Raw genomic sequence first — 22,214 nt, 5'->3', positions numbered from 1 at the left:
GCCACTCCCCTCAGGGAGCCCCAAGGGAGACGAGATGTGAAAATCAAGGAAGGTATACTGGCCCCTGACAGCTGAGATGCAAATACAAGAAATGATCGCAGTGAACCCAGACTCCTGCATCTTCCCAGACAGAGGAGAGCACTGAATTCTTGGCTCCTTTCAGGTACTCCCATTCATTCGTGACTCTGAAGACACCCTGAGAGGATATGGGCCCTGGGGAGGGAGCTCCAAGGCCTTGAACCCAGAGCTAGAAGAGGACTGCAGGGCTGGATGGGAGACAAACGCTCCAGAGACCCGAGAGCCAAGGAGACCTACACCGAGGCCAGGTTCCTTAGAAACAGCCACAAAAAACAAATCTCAATCGCCTTCATGGGCGGGGCAATCCTCTTTCAACTAGAGAGAAGATGCTGTGACCCTCACCCACCCTTCCCCTGCCCCAGCTTTGCTGAAATGACACTTCTGGCCCCAGGCACCCAGATGCCATCCTGGGGAGAGGCCAGTGTGGGTCTTTGAAGACAGAAATCGGAGCCCCTGAGCTCCTCTCTAAAAAAGAGCGCATGTTACCTAAGGGGGATGTTAAGAGATCAAATGCTAGGGAGGTTGAAACTTGATAGGACTAAAGACTTTTATGTCTAGTAACCAGTTATGCTGCTGGTGAAAAAGACCAGATTATTTTTAGGCATCATAAAGAAACAATATCTCCTCTTAGTTGTAGCTCTCAGCGGCAGACTGAATGAATTTCATAAAGTTACTATGCTTTTAAAGTGAGAGGGAGGAAAAAAAAAAGCTTTCCTGGGGCAGGGGGTGGGATGGTGGTGGAGGGAAGGCCAAACACCATTTCTCCTCTCCCTGTTCATTCTAAGAAAATAAGTATATGAACAACACTGCATTTGCAGAGGGATTCCCAGGTGGCTCACTGGTAAAGAATCCGCCTGCCAATGCAGGAAACCCAGGTTCAATCCCTGGGTTGGGAAGATCCCCTGGAGAAGGAAATGGCCACCCTACTCCAGTGTTCTTGCCTGGAGAATCCCATGAACAGAGGAGCCTGGAGGGCTACAGTCCATAGGGTCACACAGAGTCAGACACAACTGAGTGACTGAGCATGCATTTACAGAGCCCTGAAGATTAAATCAATTTGCTTGGGGATATATATGTCCATGTGAGGTACAGCTTAGTGTCTGACTCCTGGGTTCAAAATTTAGAGATAAGCAAGTTTGAATGGGAAGCAAACCAAAGACATAAAGACCCTTATCTCCTAGTACCCATGAAGCCATACTGCTGCTCAGCATGGAATTCCCATTCTGAATCAGCTAACCTTGCTTATAATTAAAAGGGTTTTAGCTATACCTTCATTTTGGCTGAAATTTAAATCATGGGCTATCTCTGGAAAAAAAAAAAAGTATTGTTGATATTTACATCTTAGGTGCAAGAAAATTTTTTTAAGATTTTTTTTTTAATGTGGACCATTTTTAAAGTCTTTATTAAATTTGTTACAATGTTGCCTCTATTTTATATTTTGGTTTTTTGGCCGGAGGTATGTGGGATCTTCCCTGGTGGCTCAGACGGTAAAGCGTCTGCCTGCAATGCAGGAGACCCAGGTTTGATCCCTGGGTTGGGAAGATCCTCTGGAGAAGGAAATGGCAACCCACTCCAGTATTCTTGCCTGGAAAATCTCATGGATGGAGCCTGGTAGGCTGCAGTCCATGGGGTCAAAAAGAGTCAGACACAACTGATCGACTTCACTTCACTTCACTTCACTTCATGTGGGATCTTAGCTTACCAAGTAGGGATCAAACCCACACCTCCTGCATCAGAGGGCAAAGTCTTAGCCACTGGACCACCAGAGGAGTCCCTTGGTGCATCCTGCTTAGCATTTCAGGAAAGGATTTACCCTAGTGTACTTAATACCAGGACTCCCCAGGTGGCTCAGAGGTAAAGAATCTGTCTCCCAGTGCAGGAGACCTGGGTTCAGTCCCTGGGTTGGGAAGATCCCCTGGAGAGGGAAATGGCAACCACTCTCAGTGTTCTTGCCTGGGACATCCCATGGACAGAGGAGCCTGGTGGGCTGCAGTCGGACATGACTGAGCGACTAAACAATAATTTAATCAATGCACATTATACCTAAGCACACATTATGGGTACAAGCACACAAATGTTTGATAGCATTCTACCCACAGTAGAACTTCTCTCAAAATTGTAGTCGAGCCTCTCAAACCCTGCCACTGTTTTATCAGCTAAGTTTATGTAATAATTCTAAATCCTTGGTTGTCATTTCAACATCTTCACCAGGAGTAGAGTCCATCTCAAAAAACCACTTCCTTTGCTCACCCATTAGAAGACGCTCTTAATCCATTAAAGTTTTATCATAAGATTGCAGTCATTCGGCCGTATCTTCAAGCTTCACTTCTGATTATAGTTCTTTTTCTGTTTCCACCACACTGCAGTTCCTTCCTCTTCATGAATGTTCTTTTTTAAAAGTATTTTATTTCTTTATATATTTGGGTACATCTGGTCTTAGCTGTGGCAGGCAGGATATTCATTGCACCATGCAGCCTCTTTCATTGTGGCCCTCGGGAATGACAGAGGATGAGATGGTTGGATGGCATCACCCACTCAGTGGTGAGCAAGCTCTGGGAGATCATGAAGGACAGGGAAGCCTGGCATGCTGCAGCCCATGGGATCGCAAAGAGTCAGATACAACTTAGCAACTGAACAACTAGGACTCTCTAGTTGTGGTGCTATGGCTCAGTGCTAGCGGCACTCAGGCCTAGCTATTCTGTGGCAGGTAGGGTCTTAGTTCCCTGACCAGGAATCGAACCTGTGTCCCCAAAACTGCAAGGTGGACTCTCAACCACCAGGGAAGTTCCATGAATGTTCTTAATGCCATCTAGAATGGTGAGTCCCTTCCAGAAGATTCTCAGTTGACTTTGTCCAGATCCATCAGAGGAATCACCGTCTATGGCAGCTAAAGCTTGATGAAAGGTGAAGATGAAGTCACTCAGTCGTGTCCGACTCTGCGACCCCGTGGACTGCAGCCCACCAGGTTTCTCTGTCCATGGGATTCTCCAGGCAAGAATACTGGCGTGGGTTACCATTTCCTTCTCCAGGGGATCTTCCCGACCCAGGGATCAAACCCAGGTCTCCCACATTGGAGGCAGACGCTTTAACCTCTGAGCCACCAGGGAAGCCCAAGCTTTATGAAATGCATTCCTTAAATAATGACTTGAAAGTCTTCTTGATCCACGGGCTACAGTATGGGTGCTGTGTTAGCAGGCGTGACAACAGAATTCATCTCATTGTACATCCCCATCAGGCTCTCATATGACCAGGTTTATGTGGGTTATCCCTGGTGAGGGAACTAAGATCCTGCATGCCAGCTCGTTTGTCAATGAGCAGCACCAATAGACTTGCTTGACATAGGGTTGCCTCCAACTTTCAACTTATAAGTAAAACAGTATCTGTGAAGCACAATAAAGTAGAGGGCAATAAAACAAGTGTGCCCCTTAAGTAAATACATTCCACTTCCTTGAAGTACATTATGCAGATACAATGAAAAATTTTTATGTGAGTTACTGATCATTTCCTGGGTATATATTCCAAAAAGATAGCAGGGTCTAAACATTTTTTAAATGCTTCACAACTGTTGCTAGAGGAGAGAGACATTTCACAGAGAGAAGCGTCAGCAAAAAATGAGGATTCTAGTGTAGAAAACAGAACAAAACAAGCAAAAAAACCCAGACACCTGCCTCTAAGAAGGGAAGCAAACGGAGAAGGTGGGCACTGACGTTGTGTGCAGAAGCCATGTCCCCAGATAGACGCACCCTCCAGGTTTGAGCCTCAGACGCACACCCATGCCCAGAGCTTATCCCTTCTTGTAAGTGACGGCCGCCCCACTCATTCTGCTTCCCCAGCTGTGTAGGGTCACTGTCCTCGCTGACCCCAAAATGCCTTACCACGATCCTGAATAGCAAGCGGTGTGCAGGGTTAAAAGGGGACAGGGGCCGCCCTCCCCCTGACATTCCAAATCCCCTTCTGCTCATGGAAAGGACCTGTCACGGGAGTGGTCACTTGGCCGCTCCAGGGGTAAGACTTGGAAATTCCTGGCAGTGACGATGAAGAATAAATATTTGGGACACTCGAGGTCTATTTCAGGAACAGAAACAAAAATGGTAACAAAACAAAGCCAAACAGATGATTCCTTGTCATTGTTTTTCAGGCAGGAGGTGCTATCTCACACTCAGTGATCTTATCCCTTTCAGCATATAAAGACAAGTGGATGAAGAATTATTAGATTAAAGGACTAAATCTCTTTAACATCTGCAATGAGGAAGGGATTGCACTTTCTTGAAATGATGTTTAAAATGAAACAAAAATGCCTTCCTCTTCCTCTGAAAGCATTTTGACCACAAATTCACCTTTTTCACTTCTTTAACCCCAAATCCCCTCCCTTACAAGAGGCATAGTAGGGGATCACCTTCAAGAAAATCCACACATTCTGTGACAACAGAATAGATTAGAAAACCACAGCAAGTTTATTCATTGGCAAGGTACATACAGAAAGCATTAAAGGTTTGTTTTTAGGTGCCACCATATGCTTTTGAAAATGTTTGAAGTCAATAACACCAACAGCATAATTAGATATCACATCTTTGCCCAAGCGTGATTTATCAGCTTTAAAAAATATTTACCCAAAATTAAATATTTATATACTTACATGTGTGCATGCTCAGTGACTTTAGTCCTGCCCAACTCTTCTTGACCCCATGGACTAGAGCCTGTCAGGCTCCTCTGTCCACAGGATTCTCCAAGCAACAAGACTGGAGTGGGTTGTCATTTTTTCCTTCAGGGGATCTTTCTGACCCAGGGACTGAACTCGCATCTTCTGTGGCTTCTGTATTGCAGATGGAATCTTTACCGCTGAGCCACTGAGGAAGCCCATATATATACATATACTATGCATAAATTACCCACAGTTCTTTTGAAAAATAATATGATATAGCTAATATAAACTTTATTAAAATTTAAGAGTGCATGTGATAAACCTGATAATGCCTTAAATTTTTCTGAGGAGATGTCTTCTTGAGCCATTCCCCTAAAGTAATTCACAGATTCAATCTACCTTAGAACTGGAAGGAATTTTAAGTAATCACCTAGTTCACTCAATGCCTTAAGAAAAATAAAGAATTACTGTCACTTTTTACATCAAGTTACATGATGTTAAATGACTCACCCAAGGCCACAAGACTATTAAGTTTCTGTTTTCTCAGCTATTTTTTTTCCTTCTAGCCAAACAAATCTCAATACCATTGCATGTGCACTCATAAGACATTCAAGTGCAAGATAATTCATTGAGAAATCCCATTCGAGGATCCCATATCCTACTGCTTACTCAGTAGGATAAATTGCATCTGTCTAATAAAAACATATAGCAAGTGTTACATTCAGCTTCTTGGCTTCAATTCTGATTAGTAAAACGCACCCCCTATGCTGAGGACAGATAAGATGTAAACTTCAGTATAAATGCATGACTGGATTGGCTCCGTTTAATGCATCCATTGCTTCAGTTGTGTCCGATTCTTGCAACCCCATGGACTGTAGTCCGCCAGGCTCCTCTGTCCATGGGATTCTCCAGGCAAGAATACAGGAGTGGGTTGCCATGCTCTCCTCCACAGGATCTTCCAGACCCAGGGACTGAACCAGCGTCTTTTAAGTCTCCTGCATTGGCAGGTGGGTTCTTTACCACTAGCACCACCAGGGAAGCCCTTAATGTATCTAGCTCCATGAAGACCACTCCTTCCATCCAAAGCCATGTTTTCGGAGGAAAGGAGAGGAACATAAATCAGCAGAACAGAATCCAAGGACTCTCGGAGTGTTTGTATTCAGAGCCTCTCAGGGTGGCCTCCTCTGCGTTTGACTTTGCAGTGCTAACCAAGAGGACCTGTTTAGGGGCCAGAAGCCTCAGACACAAGCCAGACGTTTCTTGCTCAGAGTTCGCCACGCCAAGATGGGCCCTGACAGCTGGGACACGTAGACACGTTCTTCGGGACGCAAGCCTGCACAGACACAGGGAGCGCTGGGCGGGGGGCTTCCACGGATCTGGATGACCTTCTCGGTCGCTTCTGTCCACCCTACGCTTTCTAGAGGAAACACATTTTGGAAGGACTCAGTGAGGGTGTAGTTTAAGAACTCGTTCCAAGCAAACGTTCGTTATACTTGGCAGATGGCAGCCACATGGGTCCTTTGGTCAGGAGAACAACAGTTTAGATAAAACTGAAATGTCCACTCTTCTGACACACAACACGCTTTATGCAACTGAAATCTGGGAAAACCGCACAACCAGTCGTGGGCTTAGATGGATCAAACAGCATCAGGTTTAGTAAAATGTGTCGCCTGGCCCGGAGTAACTACAAGTAATTGCAATTATTTTGGATTACACTTAACACCATCTGGAGGACCTTTTCTCGTGACGGGCTGGCATCCACCACGTGGCAGCCGGGGTTCTCCATCCGCTGGTAGCACACTTCTACCCTGGAGACAGGCAGAATGAAAGAGTCAGCCCATGTGTTAACACAGCCCTTTGTGCAAATGTTGTTTTCCTACCGTAATACAAACAGCTTGAAGCCAGGTCCCCATCTGGTTGAGCTCACTCCCCCCACCCCAGGCAACTTGCTGTGCACAGGAAACATTTGACACATCTAGTTTAATAAATGAAAAATTAATAATATTTTATAGCTAGCCTTTATTGAACGCCTAGTACTGCCAAGCCTTAGCATTCTGCATATTCTTCTCATTTTATACTCAAGAGTAACTTTAGGAGTAGAACCATTGCCATTTATCCCCATTTGGCAAAGAAAGGTGCCAACGCTCAAAGAGATTAAGTTTCCCAGTGGCAATTTTCTCAGGAGTCCGCACCCTGAAGGATTCTGCACAAGCCAGAGGTCCTTGGCATGAGCACTGTTTTCACTTAGGACTCTTCTGCAATTGCACAGAATACCACCTCCCCTTCTGGTGTTAACCAGCCTCTGTGTGTGCGGAATGCCCAGGGACGATCATGTGACCAAAACTCTAGAGCTTTGTGGTTAAAATGAGTACCCAGGCTCAGTCATAAAAAGGAACGAAACAATGCCATCTGCAGTGACATGGACGGATGGACCTACAGACTGTCACACTGAGCGAAGCAAGTCAGACAGGGAAAGACAAATATCATATATCGCTTATATGTCGGATCTAAAAAAAAAAAAAGTTCAAAGGAACCTATTTACAAAACAGAAATAATCAGAAATGTGGAAAACAACCTTATGGTTAAGTAAGGGAATAACTGTTCGTCGCTCAGTTGTGCCCGACTCTTTGCAACCCCATGGACTGAAGCCTGCCTGCCAAGCTCCTCCATCCGTGGGGATTCTCCAGGCAAGAATACTGGAGTGGGTTGCCATGCCCTCCTCCAGGGGATCTTCGCAACCCAGGGATTGAACCCATGTCTCCTATGCCTCCCATACTAGACAAATCACTTAACGTTTTGAGCATCAGTTTCAGAAGCTGTAAAACATGGCTAATATTGTCCCTGCAAGGGTTAAAGAGCATCAGACGTAAATGCCCGACACACAGGGAGCCCCTAGCAGGTAAGACTCAGTGTGGTCACCAGACAGAGCTCACGCGCATCCTGTTACAAGGGCCCAGAAAGGCATGTTGTCTCACTCGGATTCACCCTGCCAGCGACACAGCCAGGACTAGCAGGAAGGTATCCCCTGGCTACAGAACAACCTCGCTGGAGCCCCAGGGAACTGACCGAGGGGAAGGGGTGACTCTAACTAGGAGGATACTGCCTCGCTGGTTTGGAAAACGAGAGCCATGTCATCTCCTCCATTCTCCTGGAATCAATGCTGTTTCTGGGTCATCACCACAGCCAGAGACCCCTGCCCCTCACATCACATCAGGACACCTACTTTTGACGAAATATGCTGTTGGTCTCCAGCTCAGCCTCCTCTCTGGTCTTCTCCATGCCTCGGCCCTCAATCCTCTGCATCCTCTCCTCGGGGCTCACGGTGAGCAGCAGGATCAGGTCAGGTTTGAGCAGGTCCCTGGGCCACTGGTATATAGGGTGATGGACGGGGGGCAGGTGCTGGAGGCCTCCACTCACCTCGGTGGCTATGGCATAGGTGGCCGTGCTGTGCCAGTACCTGAGAAGGAAAGAGGTAGTGAGTTCTCCATCTGCAGAGGAAATCAAGGCAGTACCTAAAAATCAGCCACTGAGGATGTCAAAACCAGGGATGGCTCTGCTGAACTTGTCCTAGTACTGTACACATTAAAGAGATAAAACAAAATCTTATTTTTTAACATATTTATAACATATAAAAATTAGAATCAGTAACCACAATAAGAATCTGGTGCACACTTCTCAGAGCTCCATTTTCTCAGTTGAAATTGCATGTGTGGCAAGACTACTCTTGCTTTGGCCCTGCAGGATGCTTTCTTTTTTGAAGGCATAATGGCAGAGGATGTAGATCTATTTGGTTCAGTTCAGTTCAGTTGCTCAGTCATGTCTGACTCTTTGCAACCCCATGGACTGCAGCATGCCATGCTTCCCTGTCCATCACCAACTCCCAGAGCTTGCTTAAACTCAAGTCCATTGAGTTGGTGATGCCATCCAACCATCTCATCCTCTGTTGTCCCCTTCTCCTCTCTCCTTCAATCTTTCCCAGCATCAGGGTCTTTTCAAGTGAGTCAGTTCTTCATATGAGGTGGCCAAAAAGTATTGGAGTTTCAGCTTCAGCATCAGTCCTTCCAATGAATATTCAGGACTGATTTCCTTTAGGATGGGCTGGATGGATCTCCTTGCAGTCCAAGGGACTCTCAGGAGTCTTCTCCAACACCACAGTTCAAAAGCATCAATTCTTCAGGGCTCAGCTCTCTTTATAGTCCAACTCTCACATCCATACATGACTACTGGAAAAACCATAGCTTTGACTAGATAGACCTTTGTCAGTAAGGTAATGTCTCTGCTTTTTAATATGCTGTCTAGGATGGTCATAACTTTTCTTCCAAGGAGCAAGCGTCTTTTAATTTCATGGCTGCAGCCACCATCTGCAGTGATTTTGGAGTCCAAGAAAATAAAGTCTGTCACTGTTTCTATTGTTTCAGTAGATTTATTTGGTAGTCTGTTGGTATTTAATACTGTGTGCTGATCAAATAAAAATACACAGGCCCATTAGGTTCCTATGGTGTTTTAAAACAGAACTTGTTGAGAAGACACGGAAGGAACCTAAGTGTCCATCAACAGAGAAATGTATAAAGAAGATGGGGTCCATATACATGATGGAATACTACTCAGCCATGAAAAAGAATGAAATAATGTCATTTGCAGCAACATGGATAACCTAGAGATTATACTAAGTGACATAAGTCAGAGATACACAAATGCGTATGATGTCACTTACTTTGTAGCATCTAAAATATGACACAACTGAATTGAAGATACTGAAACAAACACAGAGAACAGACTAATGATTGCCAAGGGGGAGGGCAGTTGAGGGATGAATGGAGTGGGAGGTCGAGGTTAACAGATGTAAGCTATTATATATAGAATAGATAAACAACAATGTCCTGCTATATAGTGCAGAGAACTGTATTTAACACCCTGCGATAAACCGTAACAGAAAAGGGAATCTCACTCAGAGGAGACCCTGGACAGAATTCACTGTTCCTCCCCTCCAGGCTCTCAACCCTTTCCTACTCGACCCTGTTGAAGGATTCATTGTAAGTCAGACCTAGCCATTTACAAGCTCTTTTTTGTCTCCTCCCTTAGAGAATTCATTTTTTAGTCATCTCTACATCCTAAAGCCTGAAACGAGTGTCTGGCACACAATAAGTATGCAATGAATAATGTTTTATTGGATGTATGAAAGACTGCATTAGGATTAAATGAATCAATGCTAAAGAAAACCACCCCTAAATATTCATTGGAAGGGCTGATTCTGATGCTGAAGCTCCAATACTCCAGCCACCTGATCTGAAGAGCTGACTCACTGGAAAAAGACCTTGATGCTGGGAAAGACTGAAGGCAGGAGGAGAAGGGGTCGGCAGGGGATGAGATTGGTTAGATAACATCATCAACTCATTGGACATGAATTTGAGCAAACTCTGGGAGACAGTGAAAGTGTCAGTCACTCAGTTATGTCCAACTCTTTGAGAACCCGTGAACTGTAGCCCACCAGTCTCCTCTGTCCATGGAATTCTCCAGGCAAGAATACTGGAATAGGTAGCCATGCCCTCCTCCAGGGGATCTTCCCAACCCAGGGATTGAACCCAGGTCTCCTGCATCGCAGGCAGATTCTTTACGGTCTAAGACACCAGGGAAGCCACTGGGAGATAGTGAAGGATGGGGAAGTCTGGCATGCTGCAGTCCATGGGGTCGCAAAGAGTCAAACACAACTTAAAGGCTGAAAAACAACAATTAGAATCATTTTATTAATTGGCATCCTTTATTACACTCTTGCCCTGTTTTTGTCATAGTCCAGTTTTAAGTGACAAAATGCAAAACTCCAAATCCAGTATCAAAGGACTGCAAAAACATTTAAACCTTCACAAATATTTATGAAACAGTTAATACACACCCCACTGTACAGAGCCCCACGGCCCCATCCTTGTCTGGGCTGTCCACTCACTATATGCCATGTTTTAAGATCCCAGATTGTGAATCACTTTAGATCTGAACTACATTTCACAGTGCAAAGGACGTGCTTGTCCTTTATCTACAAAATAGTCCACAGTGCCATCAAAGCTGTGTGTTGTTTCACTCTCCGCCACCTACTCGGTTTGTGGATGTAGGTGAGTCTTAAATTGCTTGTCTGGAAAATGAAAGTCGTGAAAGCTTTGTTTTTTCCCCCATAGTTTTTACAAAAATAGTCAAGTGCTTATAAAAAATACATCACACTGTTATTATAAGAAAATATTTCATTCTTACTGGGCACCAGTTTAAACAAAAGCTGCATCATTTCAAATTATGACAATACCAAGAGTACTGAAAAGAATAAATGTAAAAAAAATTAATTTGGGAGTTGATCAATTCTAATGTCATTCATCCTTCAGAGTCCCTTTGCACCTCCAAAAAGCATGGCCGCTGTAGCCGCTGCATGCTTGAATTCTGCCTGGGGCCATTCACGTGTATCGTTTTTGTTTAGTTGCCAAGTCACGTCTGACTCTTTGCAACCCCACTGATTTCCCAGGCAAGAAAACTGGAGTGAGTTGCCATTTCCTCCTCCAGGGGATCTCGACCCAGGGATAGGACTCATGTATCTTATGTCTCTTCCATTGGCAGGAGGATTCTTTACCTTTGAGACACCAGTGAAGCCCTGTGTATCACTTACCAGACTCCTAATCACTTACAAACGTGTATTCTCACTTTTTCTATCAGATACATCTTGTCTCCCCAGCTGAATAAATCCACGCAGGTCCAGGTTTTCTCCTTCTTGGCAACAGAACTACAATTTGCACTGCATTTTGCACATTCTCCCTGTTCACCAAATTAAATACTCAGCTATGAATATAGAGGCTGATACGATCTAAATGTAAAAAGCCTTCTTTATTCTAGCAAAACCATCAGCAAGAATAGATTTTTAAAGGTAATAAGGGTGATTAAGTTGCCAACCTTAACCACAGTCACCATCAAAAATTACTCTGTCTCTCTTATTTTTTCAGCTAGATGATGGTGTTGTCTAAAATGGATTTCGTTAAAATCTTTAAACATGAACAAAACCCACTCAGACAACAAATAACTGCTCTTTTCTTCTCATCTGACAAGGTGATCTAGTATTATCTCTTTAAAGACCAAAATTGCAGACAATTCACAGACACAAAGAAGAAAAATCAGGGAAGAATGGGGGCCCTGTTTTGCAAAGACAGAGGCCTCTCACTAACAACACTGCAGCTCATTTTAAATAATCAGCCTCTGGCCATCAATTTCAGACTCTTTATTATTTAGTTTTCTCTATTCCCGCCATCAGGGAAACCACATTAGTTCAAATCAAATGCAATTTGCTGACATCTTATACATCGTTTATATAATAATGCTTTATATTTTAATAGCAATTTGTTGTTTGCAATGCATGTCCGCCTACATCAACTCATTGGATATTCATCACGAGTCTTTTTTTTTTTTTCATTTTTATTTTATATTGGAGTAGAGTTAGTTAACTATGCTATGTTAGTTTCAGAAGTACAGCAAGGTGATTCAGTTACATGTATCTATTCTTTTTCAGATTCTGGTCAGCAGGATAAGGAATTAGGGTGTCAAGAATAAGTGTCTGCCTCCATGCAGGAACCAGTGCTGCTCGTTTGGGGACATCTCAGGAAATAATACACCTCGTGGAGTCATACTTCATTAGGAAAAGCCTAGTCTTTCTCCACAAGATAAAGGGGACTGTATCACAAAAAAGATATCCGTGCGATAAATCCAGACACTTTAACAATAGGCTGAAAATATCTCACAGGTGGTGAAGTCCCACAATAGAAAGCAAAGCCTTACCCTTCCTCTAGGATCCTTTGTGACTTGCCAACTCTGAAATAACTATCTGGCCATCCCCACAGTCAAAAGTACCCACCGGTACTAGAGCTGAGACGACAGTGAAGGCCTTCTAACTAATTTCTACTGTTTTTATCTCTCCTCCTCAATCATCATCTCACACTTCATTCTCAGCATACAAAGTGATCTCTTAATGAAATTTCAGATATGCAGGTATCTGTCTCTTTTGCACGGAGAAAGACATGTGAAGAGACAGAAGTTCTATTTCCGGATGTGGCAATTAGCTTTTATTTAAAATTACAGAACAGTTGCTTCAGAATACTATGCTAGCTTCTGCTGTACTAGGATGTGAATCAACTATACATATATACACATATGTCCCCTCCCTTTTGGACCTCTCTCCTGTGTCACCCCTCTAGGTCATCACAGAGCACCGAGCTGAGCTCCCTGAGCTATAAAGCAGCTTCCCACTAGGCATCCATTTTACACATGGTTGTGTTTACATGTACATGTCAATCGCAATTTCCCAATTCCTTCCACCCTTCTTCCCCCACTTTTTGTCCACACATCCATTCTCTACATCTGCAGGCCCTGCAAATTGGGCCGTCTGTACCATTTTTCTAGATGCATTAATATACATCATTTGTTTTCCTCTTTCTGACTTACTTCACTCTTTAGGTCCATCCACGTCTCTACAAATGACCCAATTCCGTTCCTTTTTATGGCTAAGTAATACTCTACTGTATATACGTGCTCATTTTCTTTATCTTTATGGCATCACTGACTCAACAGATATGAGTTTGAGCAAGTTCCGGGAGTCAATGATGGACAGGGAAGCCTAGCATGCTGCAGTCCGTGGGGTCGCAAAGAGTTGGACATGGCTGTGCGACTGAACTGAACTGAACTTCTTTATCCATTCCTCTGTTGATGGACGTTTGGGTCGCTTTCATGCTCTGGCTATAGCTTTTAAATGACTAACATTCCCACCAAGAACAGTGGAAAAGTTGGACTAGTTAGAGTGGAAGACCAGCAATGCTAAATGTTGACCAGGATGTGGGTCGAAGGGAATTCTCAGATACCACTGTGGGGGGTGGGTGGGGAGGGTGCTGTGAAGTTTCAACCACTTCAGCACTTTTTTGTGGCACCTTCTCCAGGTGAGTACACGTGAGCCCCCTGCACCCTTGCAATCCCACTCCTGGGATTCTAGGCAACAGAGGCATACACGGGAAACTGAGGCCTGGCATCAGCTAGGTCCCTTCAACTGTAACTTGCTTAATAAATAATAAACTGTAACCTGCCGTGATTCATCAAGCCTGATTTAACTGTTTTCACAAACCCCTGCATGTTCTACAAGCGTCACATAGCCTAAACAATAAGTAACAAGATCCTTCTCCATCCCTATGGACAGTATCTTGGTCCTAGGAGTCTTAAGATGTTTGCCCAAGTTGGAGTTCTTTCAGGAACTTGGAGTCAGTGGTGTGCGTTTCAAGCTCCAGGCTTAGGACTGGCTGGGTTCACTGACCCTCCCAAGGTAGTGACTGGTCAGCTATCTTTTGGTGTCAGAGGGCCAAAAGGTCAACTGTGTAGCCATTCTCCAGACATGCTTGGCTGCACGTGCACTGCATGATCGCCTCACCTTTCCCCTACTTGCTATCACCTTTTCCCAGGCTCCCCCACCTCAAGACCACAGGGGCTTCCCTGGTGGCTCAGCTAGTAAAGAATCTGCCTGCAATGCGGGAGACCTGGGTTCGATCCCTGGGTTGGGAAGATCCCCTGGAGAAGGGAAAGGCTACCCATTCCAGTATTCTGGCCTGGAGAATTCCATGGACTATACAGTCCATGGGGTTACAAAGAGTCAGACATGACTGTGTAACTTTCACGTCACTTCACTCACCACACCTCAGACTACCATGCGTCTTTATCCCATAAATATCCGAGCCCCTCGCTTTGGAGAAGGTGGACCTGAGATGTTCTCCCATCTCCTAGCTTGGTGACCTTGTGAATACAGCCTTTCTTTGCTTCAAACAGAGGCTCAGGGTTTGGCTTGGTGAGCTCTGGGCAAACCAACCAGGATTAGTAACACACGTGGGCAAACAAAGCTGTATGAAAGAATGGTTGTGGCAACAGCGACAAAGCTCACAGGTCACATGAAGTCAGATGCAAATGGCACCCGAAGTCTATCTGCCCGGGTAGACTGTTCAAGAACAAGCAGAACAAATAAGATCCAGGAATGGATAATCAAGGCTGTGGTTCCCACCAGGGGAAGGATGGGTTGTGACTGAAAGGGAAGGACTTACAGGGTGAGTAAGGTTCTAAGTCACAATGTGGGTGCAGGTTGTCCTCGAATGTGTTCACTTTTTGAAATTCCTGGAACTTCCATTTATAATTACTTCTCTCCCCTTAACACTTGTCAGACTTTAATGCAATCGCTCATCTTTCCAAAAATAAGAAAAATTGCAGCAGGAACAGTAAGATGTACATGGGAGAAAAGCTTAGGACGAATTCAGCTGCAATCAAAGTCTTGTGGCCCTCCCTGTCAACTGTATCTCTCTCCTTCCCAGGGGACAGCACCCTCCTAAACTGAATGGTCAACACCTTTCCAGCCCTTTTTAAATTTTTAATTGGCGGATAATTGCTTTACCATGTTGTGTTGGTTTCTGCCATACAACAGTGTGAATCAGCCGTAAGTATTCATATATCCAGAACTTCCCAAGTGGCAGTAGTGGTAAAGAACCCTCTTGCCAATGTAGGAGACATAAGAGATGCGGGTCCTATCCCTGGGTCAGGAAGATCACACTGGAGGAGGGCACGGCAACTCACTCCAGTATTCTTGCCTGAAGAATCCCAGGGACAGAGGAGCCTGGCGGGTACAGTCCACAAGGTGGCCAAGAGTCAGACACGACTGAAGCAACTCAGCATGCATGCATGCATACATACGTCCCCTCCCTCTTGAACTTTCCTCCCACCCTCCACCCTCCAGCCCTTTTTATGGTATTTTTTTCTATTATTTTGCATGTTGTCTACTGAACATCTTTCTGTAACAATTTCTTTCATTTGAAATGATGGTTTTGCAACTTAGGCACACTGACACATCGTACTCACGTACACAGCTATAGGACGCTCCATTCTATATCTACACCAGTATTTATGTACTTTCTTCTGCTGATGCCTATTGCTTTTTCAAGTTTTTCAGTATTATGAACAAAGCTGAAATAGACTCTCTTGGTGTTTCTCCAGGCCATACAAGAATCTGCTCAAATCTTCCACTTTATACATCTTCTCAAATTGCTCCCCAAGTCACCAGGCAGGTATGCACTCCCACCAGCACCACAAGGGTTTCTATTGATCCATAACATCTCCAGCTCAGACCTTTTCAATCAGGGCTTACTACCCCAATGAGAGGAAATTGGGACCTCATCATCGTTTTAATTTTCATTTCACCAATTCCTGGTGACTTTAACCCTAGTACGACTTTCTTGTCGTACCTGTTGTCTATTTTTGTGGCACTTTAAAGCCATTTTTTTATTTATAGAAATTTAAAATATAACTCACCTTATGTCACTCTATTATCTGAAACCTTCCCAAGGCTCCCCTCTGCACTCAGAATAAAATCCGCACACTTTATCACAGCCACAGACACTGCTGATCTCTGTCTTTTTATCCATCCAGATAGCAGACACTCGTCCAGAAGTTTTCCTGGCCTGTTTCCAGCCCTGGAACATGTTCCCTTCTTCTTGTCTCTACACTTTGCTCTTGCATCCCCCTCCAGCAAAGCTTTTGCTCCACAATTTTCCATGTCTGTCCTTCTAGGGTCATTCACAGCTCAGGCCAATGGAACCTCCTCGCACAGGCCTTACTAAACCACATCTAGTTGGGGGTCAGCCATCCTCCATCACACGACCTTGCACTCTCCTTCTCACGGTCCTTACCATTCTCTGATTATTATCTTATGTATCCGTGTGCTTGACTATCATCTTCTCCTTCAGCACAACGTTTGCTCCACGAAAGCAAGGCGTTTTCTAGCTCATTCCCCTCAAAATCCCCCAAAATCAAGAAGTCTTTGGCAAACAGTAAATGCCCAATATATGTTTGGTGAACAAACCAATAAACAAATGAGTCACTGAAAGCTCGATTTGTGAAGTAGGGACTTTTGTTAATATTCCCAACATGGTATTTCTAGCTTTCTCACTTTGGCAAGCTACTTAACTTTTCTAAGACCTGTGTTTCTCATTAGCAATTTCAGGATCCAAGTAGTAGTAATTGTTTCAGAGGTTAGGATAGTCTGTGGAATGTTCTTAGCAAAATGCCAGCCAATGGTATAGGCTAATAAATCATAGACATTATTCCTATTATTATCATAATACAGTTTGGCTTAAACACAATTGTATAATTGCATATACATATGTACGCTACATGGACACACACACACACTCATACATTAGGAAGAAAATGCCAAATTCAAGGCAACATTACACCTACCTGTCTACAACCACAGGCGATTTGGTAGATTCTTTAGCTATTTCAGAAGCCACGATATAATTGCCCAAAGAGTAAAAAGCTCTTCTAATGATAGTTGGTTCATCATCAAAGATTTTCCTCCACTGGCTGATGCAAGAGGGTGGTGACTTCAAGAGAACAGCCTTGAGTGAATCTGAAACTGACTGGGTCACAGTGGTTTTACCTGCAGGTCACACACAAAATACAGCAGATCTTAACCAAGGCCACGGTATCTCTCCCCAACAGTAATTCAGAAAGAGCAAAGACAATTTTTCTACCTATAAAACTTATGAGTTGATTAAATAATATGATTCTTTATTTTTAAAAAAGTTGCTGACCCTTAGGAACTTGGGATTCCTCTATTGGTGTTATTAATAGTATCCTACCTCTGTCCTAAGTCACTTCAGTTGTGTCTGGCTCTAGAGACCCCAAAGACAGTAGCCCACCAGGCTCCTCTGTCCATGGCATTCTCCAGGCAAGAATACTGGGGTGGGTTCGATTCAGGGGATCTTACCGACCCACGGATTGAGCCCATGTCTCTCATGTCTCCTGCACTGGCAGGGGGATCCTTTACCACTAGCGCTACCTGGGAAGTGCTATTAATAGAATGTGTGTTGTGTTCAGTTGCTCAGTCGTGTCCAGCTCTTTTCGACCCCTTGGACTGTAGCCCGCCAGGCTCCTCTGACTCTGGGGATTCTCCAGGCCAGAATACTGGAGTGGGTAGCCTTTCCCTCCTCCAGGGCATCTTCCCAACCCAGGGATGGAACCCAGGTCTCCCACATTGCAGGCAAATTCTTTACAGTCTGAGCCAAAACAAAATGGTCACCTTGTTGGTTTACAAACTGACGATAAACTCTGGCATCAGCTCCCAGGGCCTCTTTCCCCTCCTCAGTCAGCTGACACAGAAGGAGACAGCCTCCCATGGAGCCTCATGACACTGTGGCTGTCCCGGGTCTGCCCTGCCCTTGGGCCACCCTCCTCCTGTTGCTGCGTTTTGGGCCAAGTGTGGGCACATCTCTTGCATTCTGACACCTTATGGCAGCTTTGAAGACTTCTGCCCTCCACTCCCCAGTTTTCCCAAACTTTGCTCCCGTGGTTCCTGGCCACACCGGGCCGCTTCAAGTCTCCAACTGCCTGCACGCTGCCATTTCTTCTGTCTGGAGGATCTCTCCCACGTTCCTCACCCGACCAGCGCCTGTCCCGCTGAAAACCCAATCCAGGGATCCATCCCTCCAAGCTCTGCCAGACCATGACCCACCCTTCCTCTCACATCAAGGGGGCCGCATTCCCCCGTGTTCACAGGGCCACCTGAAACTCAGCTCCCCTGGAAGTTATCCATTTTTCATCCCAAACCAGCTTTACTTCATCCCTGGCACACAACAGAGGCTCATAGGAGGTTTAGGAGTTGAACCCTCAATACATCTTGCTTGCCAAGACCCGTCTATTTCTGCAACTGACGTTAATCTCCCTGCCTAGAACCAGCAGGTGACATTTTCTTACCTGTGGCATCCAGGCCCTCAATGACAATGACGGGGAACCTCCCCTTCTGGACCTGCTCTGGGCACTGGTCCACCAGGTCGAGCACCTCTCGGGCTTCAGGAATGAAGGACGTGCACTGGAAAGCAACATCCGCACATCAGCAGCGGAGCCGTGGGGCCGGGGCAGAAGCTATGTCTAACTGCTGAGAAGACTGCATGGGGCTGATAAGGCAGAGTTGTGTTTGGCACCAGGCCGAAGTGCAAAGCATTCTGAACCTCAGAAAGGGCAGGACTGGTTTATTTTAGGATGCAGCGGAGGCTCAAACACGCAGTAAGTGTCAGGACTACTCGGCCTGCAATTCTCACAGACCAGCTTCCCCCAGAGGAGGAAGGACGGGAGAGATGCCTGACCAGAGCAGTGTCACACGGCGGCAGCAGACCTGTGGACTGTGGGTCACAAAAATGGGGAGTCAGCTCCATTGGAGGCTCCAAGGAAAGCAGTCAGCACCCTGTCCTTTCCTGAGCTCTCAGGGCTCAGCAGAGTGCCAACTGCTGGGGGTCTCCCGGCTTCAAGGTTCTGTATGGTTCCTGACCTCACTGTGTACTCACAGAATCTCTACAGAGAGGCCCGAACGTGTTCTTTTCTTATGTGCTTTCTCTGAGCAAGGCAATATTCTAAGTGCCGTTGGGAGTATCAACTTGGCTCCTCTTCAAGATAACTCTACCAGAGTGTTATTGTTATTAACCCCATCTACGGATTAGGGAAACCAAGGCAAAGAAACACTCAAGAAATTTACTGAAAGTGACACAGGTCATAAATACCAGTGCCTGCTAAGTTGCTTCAGTGGTGTCCGACACTGCGACCCCTGTGGACTGTAGCCGGTCAGGCTCCTCTGTCTATGGGATTCTCCAGGCAAGAATACTGGAGTGGGTTGCCAAGCCCTCCTCCAGGGAATCTTCCCGACCAAGGGATCCAATCCGAGTCTCTCAAGTCTCCTGCATTGGCAGGTGAGTTCTTTACCAGCAGCACCACCTGGGAAGTTCAATAAATACCAGTGTCTGGATCCAAACCCAGGTTTTGCAATTGTAAGTGCTCAGAAATAAGCCCAAGTTCCTAAAATGTATCTAAGATACAAAAGTCCAGCCTCAGGACCTGCCTATAGGCTGGGGTCAGAATGTCAGCCATCCCGAACCAAGCACCTCTGTGTGTCACCTGATTCCTTGTCCTAACACAGCGAGGCAGGTGTGTTACACGTGAAATAAGTAACTGCCAGTAAGCAGGTGGGCACCACTTACGTCTAAGTTTCTCCAACCCCCAAACTCAAGCCCTCTTCTCTACACTCCGACCTCCCAGAACTGGATAACTGCTTCTGAGATGGCACAGCTCTTGCACACACCCAGCGGCCCCTCCCCTCCCCTCCCGGGGCACCCCACCGCTCCTGCTGGGATGTCAGCCTCCCATGTGGGGTTGGGGGTCCTGGCGGGCAAGAATCTGGAAAGAGCCCGGGGTCTAAACAGCGGCTGGCACAGAGGCCGCCTTCACCACCCGATTTGCTAACAGGAGTAAAGAGGCAAAAGACGTCGGGACAGGCCAGCCCCCCCGCCCCGGGAAAGCCCACTGCCTCCACGTCCCTGTTCCGGGGGGTCCCCGAGCGCTGGGAAGGGACCTGACTTCTTACCGCCTCCAAGACGGCGCAGGCGGCCTCCCGGTGCGGGAAGACCCCCGTGCTGGGCAGGTCAGGCACCACCGGGTGCAGCGCGGGCTCCGGCGCGGGCCCCACGCGCTCGCCGCCCAGCTGCCGCCAGCCCCTGCCGTCCCGCCGCTCCCAGGGGCGCTGCCACAGCTGGCAGAGCCGGTCCCCGGAGAACTCTGCCAGGAGCGGGCGCGGGGCCTCGGGGCAGGCGTCCAGCAGCTCCAGCAGCGCTTGCCGGGTGTCGGGGCTGTCGCGGGGGTCGCGGAGCAGGAAGCCGTGCTGCAGGGCCCCGGCGCCGCCGTCCGGGCGGTAGCCCAGCAGCCAGCGCAGCTCGCACCGCTGGAAGGGGCCGCGCCGCAGCTGCTGCCGCAGGTGCTGATGAAGCCGGGCCGCGCGCACCCGGGCCCCCACGCCCCCGGTCTCCGGCACGCTCAGCGAGTAGCTGCGGCCCGGCGGGCCCAGGAGGGCGGCCACGCGGGGGTCGGGGCGCGCGCCCGGGGCCAGCTCGCCCACCGCGAAGTGCGCCAAGGTGCAGCCCGGCAGCTCCAGCGCGAAGCAGCGCGGCGGCTCCATGGCCCGAGCGCAGGCCCCGCGCCGCCGGCCCGATAGGCGCGCGAGCAGACGCCGCGCTCGCGGGTGGCGGCCGAAGGTCATGGGCGCCTCCCGGTGCCGCCCCGGACGCTGGGGAAACGAAACCTGGGAACCGGCGGGCGGCACCCGGGTGGAAGCGAAAACGAAGCGGCGGCGGCGGCGGGAAGTGGGCGGGGCCCGGGTTGGGGCGACCTCCCCGGCTTCGCCTCCGCCTCCGCCCGACCGCGAGGTCGCGCCGCGAGCAGGCCGCCTCCAGGAGGGGCCGGAGGGGCAACCGCAGAGGCCCGGGCGCAGGGCCGCCTCCGATAGGGACCCACGATGGGAGGCGGGCCGGTGGCCCAGGCCCCCGGTTGAATAATTCCTCCTGTGTTGCTTGTGCCCGGGTACGGAACGCGGGCGTGTGCGCGAGCGCGTGTGTATCTTTTCATCAGGGTCCCCCCCACCCGCCGCGCGCCCCGCGCCCCGCGCCACCACCCTCACCGGCTCTTCCCCGCCCGGCTGTAGCGCCGACGCCTCCCCCGGGCTCGCCCAGCAGACCCGGCGCGGCGCTCCGACCTCCTTTCCCCGCCGCGGCCGCGCCCAGACTCCGGTGCTGGGAGCCGCTGAGCGCTTTCCGTCCGCTATACACATGCTTTACCCTGTTTCAGGATTATCTCCCTCCTTTAGTTGCCTCTCAGACTGAGAGGTGTCTCCAGGTTGGCCCCTCCAAGTTGCCTTACAGACGCCCAAGTCTTGCACGCAGGTCCAATGAGACAGCAGTGAGGTGACCTGACAGCGCCTTCTTCAGCCAGCACTGTCTTTCCATAGAAAAGCAGCAATTACCAGATTATTTGGATGTTTTCGTTTGTTTGTACGCCTTCGCTGGTATCTTTGAAAATAATTGCTAAGCAGACCCCAAAATTAGAAACGAAGATGGAAAACGGTAGATAAACAGAAAGCAAATAATTATGATTTAATCCGTGTGCATTTAGAGTGGGATTAGGTTTAATTCTGAAAGCAAACCCCTTTTTAATAAGTATGAGCTATTTCATGTGAAGTATGGGTTAATAGGGAAGGAATAATTCTGAGATTAAGATATTTTTAGTTCTGTATGAACAATTTGACTTTTGGACTTTGAGAGCAGGTTGTCAAGAGTGTGGAGGATAAGAAAACAGGAAAAGTACAAAGTTCTTTCTGTTCTTCAGGACTGTAGTGCATCCTCCAGAGAACCTCTCTGTTATCTCTTTTCCATGACCCGCCGCCGCCCGCCACCCCCGCCCACGTCACATCTGCTCTTCACTCCGGTTTTCCTCTCCACTTTCGTACCAGGAGACTGTGACCTCAGTGACACTGTAGGATCTGGGCTCAGTCAGTGGTAACCTTGTGTTGAAGACTGGAGACATAATGTCTTCATTGATAAAGGGAAAAAAAATCTGTCTTATTGTTTAGCTCAATTTC

The 22,214-nt window shown here is 47.2% G+C and overlaps 1 protein-coding gene across 1 annotated transcript; it reads right to left on the bottom strand.

Moving 5' to 3' along the window:
* Positions 1-4,511: 4,511 nt before the first annotated feature.
* Positions 4,512-20,918, bottom strand: CMPK2 (cytidine/uridine monophosphate kinase 2). Its single transcript, XM_055541022.1, has 5 exons — positions 20,172-20,918; positions 18,515-18,629; positions 16,997-17,198; positions 7,944-8,177; positions 4,512-6,528 (listed from the first exon to the last, which is right to left on the bottom strand). Exons 1-5 carry the CDS (start codon positions 20,838-20,840, stop codon positions 6,405-6,407), a joined length of 1,344 nt encoding a protein of 447 aa, XP_055396997.1. The 5' UTR covers positions 20,841-20,918; the 3' UTR covers positions 4,512-6,404.
* Positions 20,919-22,214: the final 1,296 nt, after the last annotated feature.

The sequence above is a fragment of the Bubalus kerabau genome, chromosome 11, assembly GCF_029407905.1.
Source record: "Bubalus kerabau isolate K-KA32 ecotype Philippines breed swamp buffalo chromosome 11, PCC_UOA_SB_1v2, whole genome shotgun sequence".
Classification (NCBI taxonomy): domain Eukaryota; kingdom Metazoa; phylum Chordata; class Mammalia; order Artiodactyla; family Bovidae; genus Bubalus; species Bubalus kerabau.
This window is presented reverse-complemented; position numbering and strand designations above follow the sequence as displayed.

Excerpts from the sequence above, each read along its gene's own strand:
- CMPK2 (XM_055541022.1), bottom strand. The coding sequence starts at position 20,840 with ATGACCTTCGGCCGCCACCCGCGAGCGCGGCGTCTGCTCGCGCGCCTA. Across the intron at positions 17,199-18,514 it reads TGAGGGCCTGGATGCCACAG|GTAAAACCACTGTGACCCAG; the intron begins GTAAGAAAATGT and ends TGTGACCTGCAG. Across the intron at positions 6,529-7,943 it reads AACAGCATATTTCGTCAAAA|GGTAGAAGTGTGCTACCAGC; the intron begins GTAGGTGTCCTG and ends GCCTGTCTCCAG.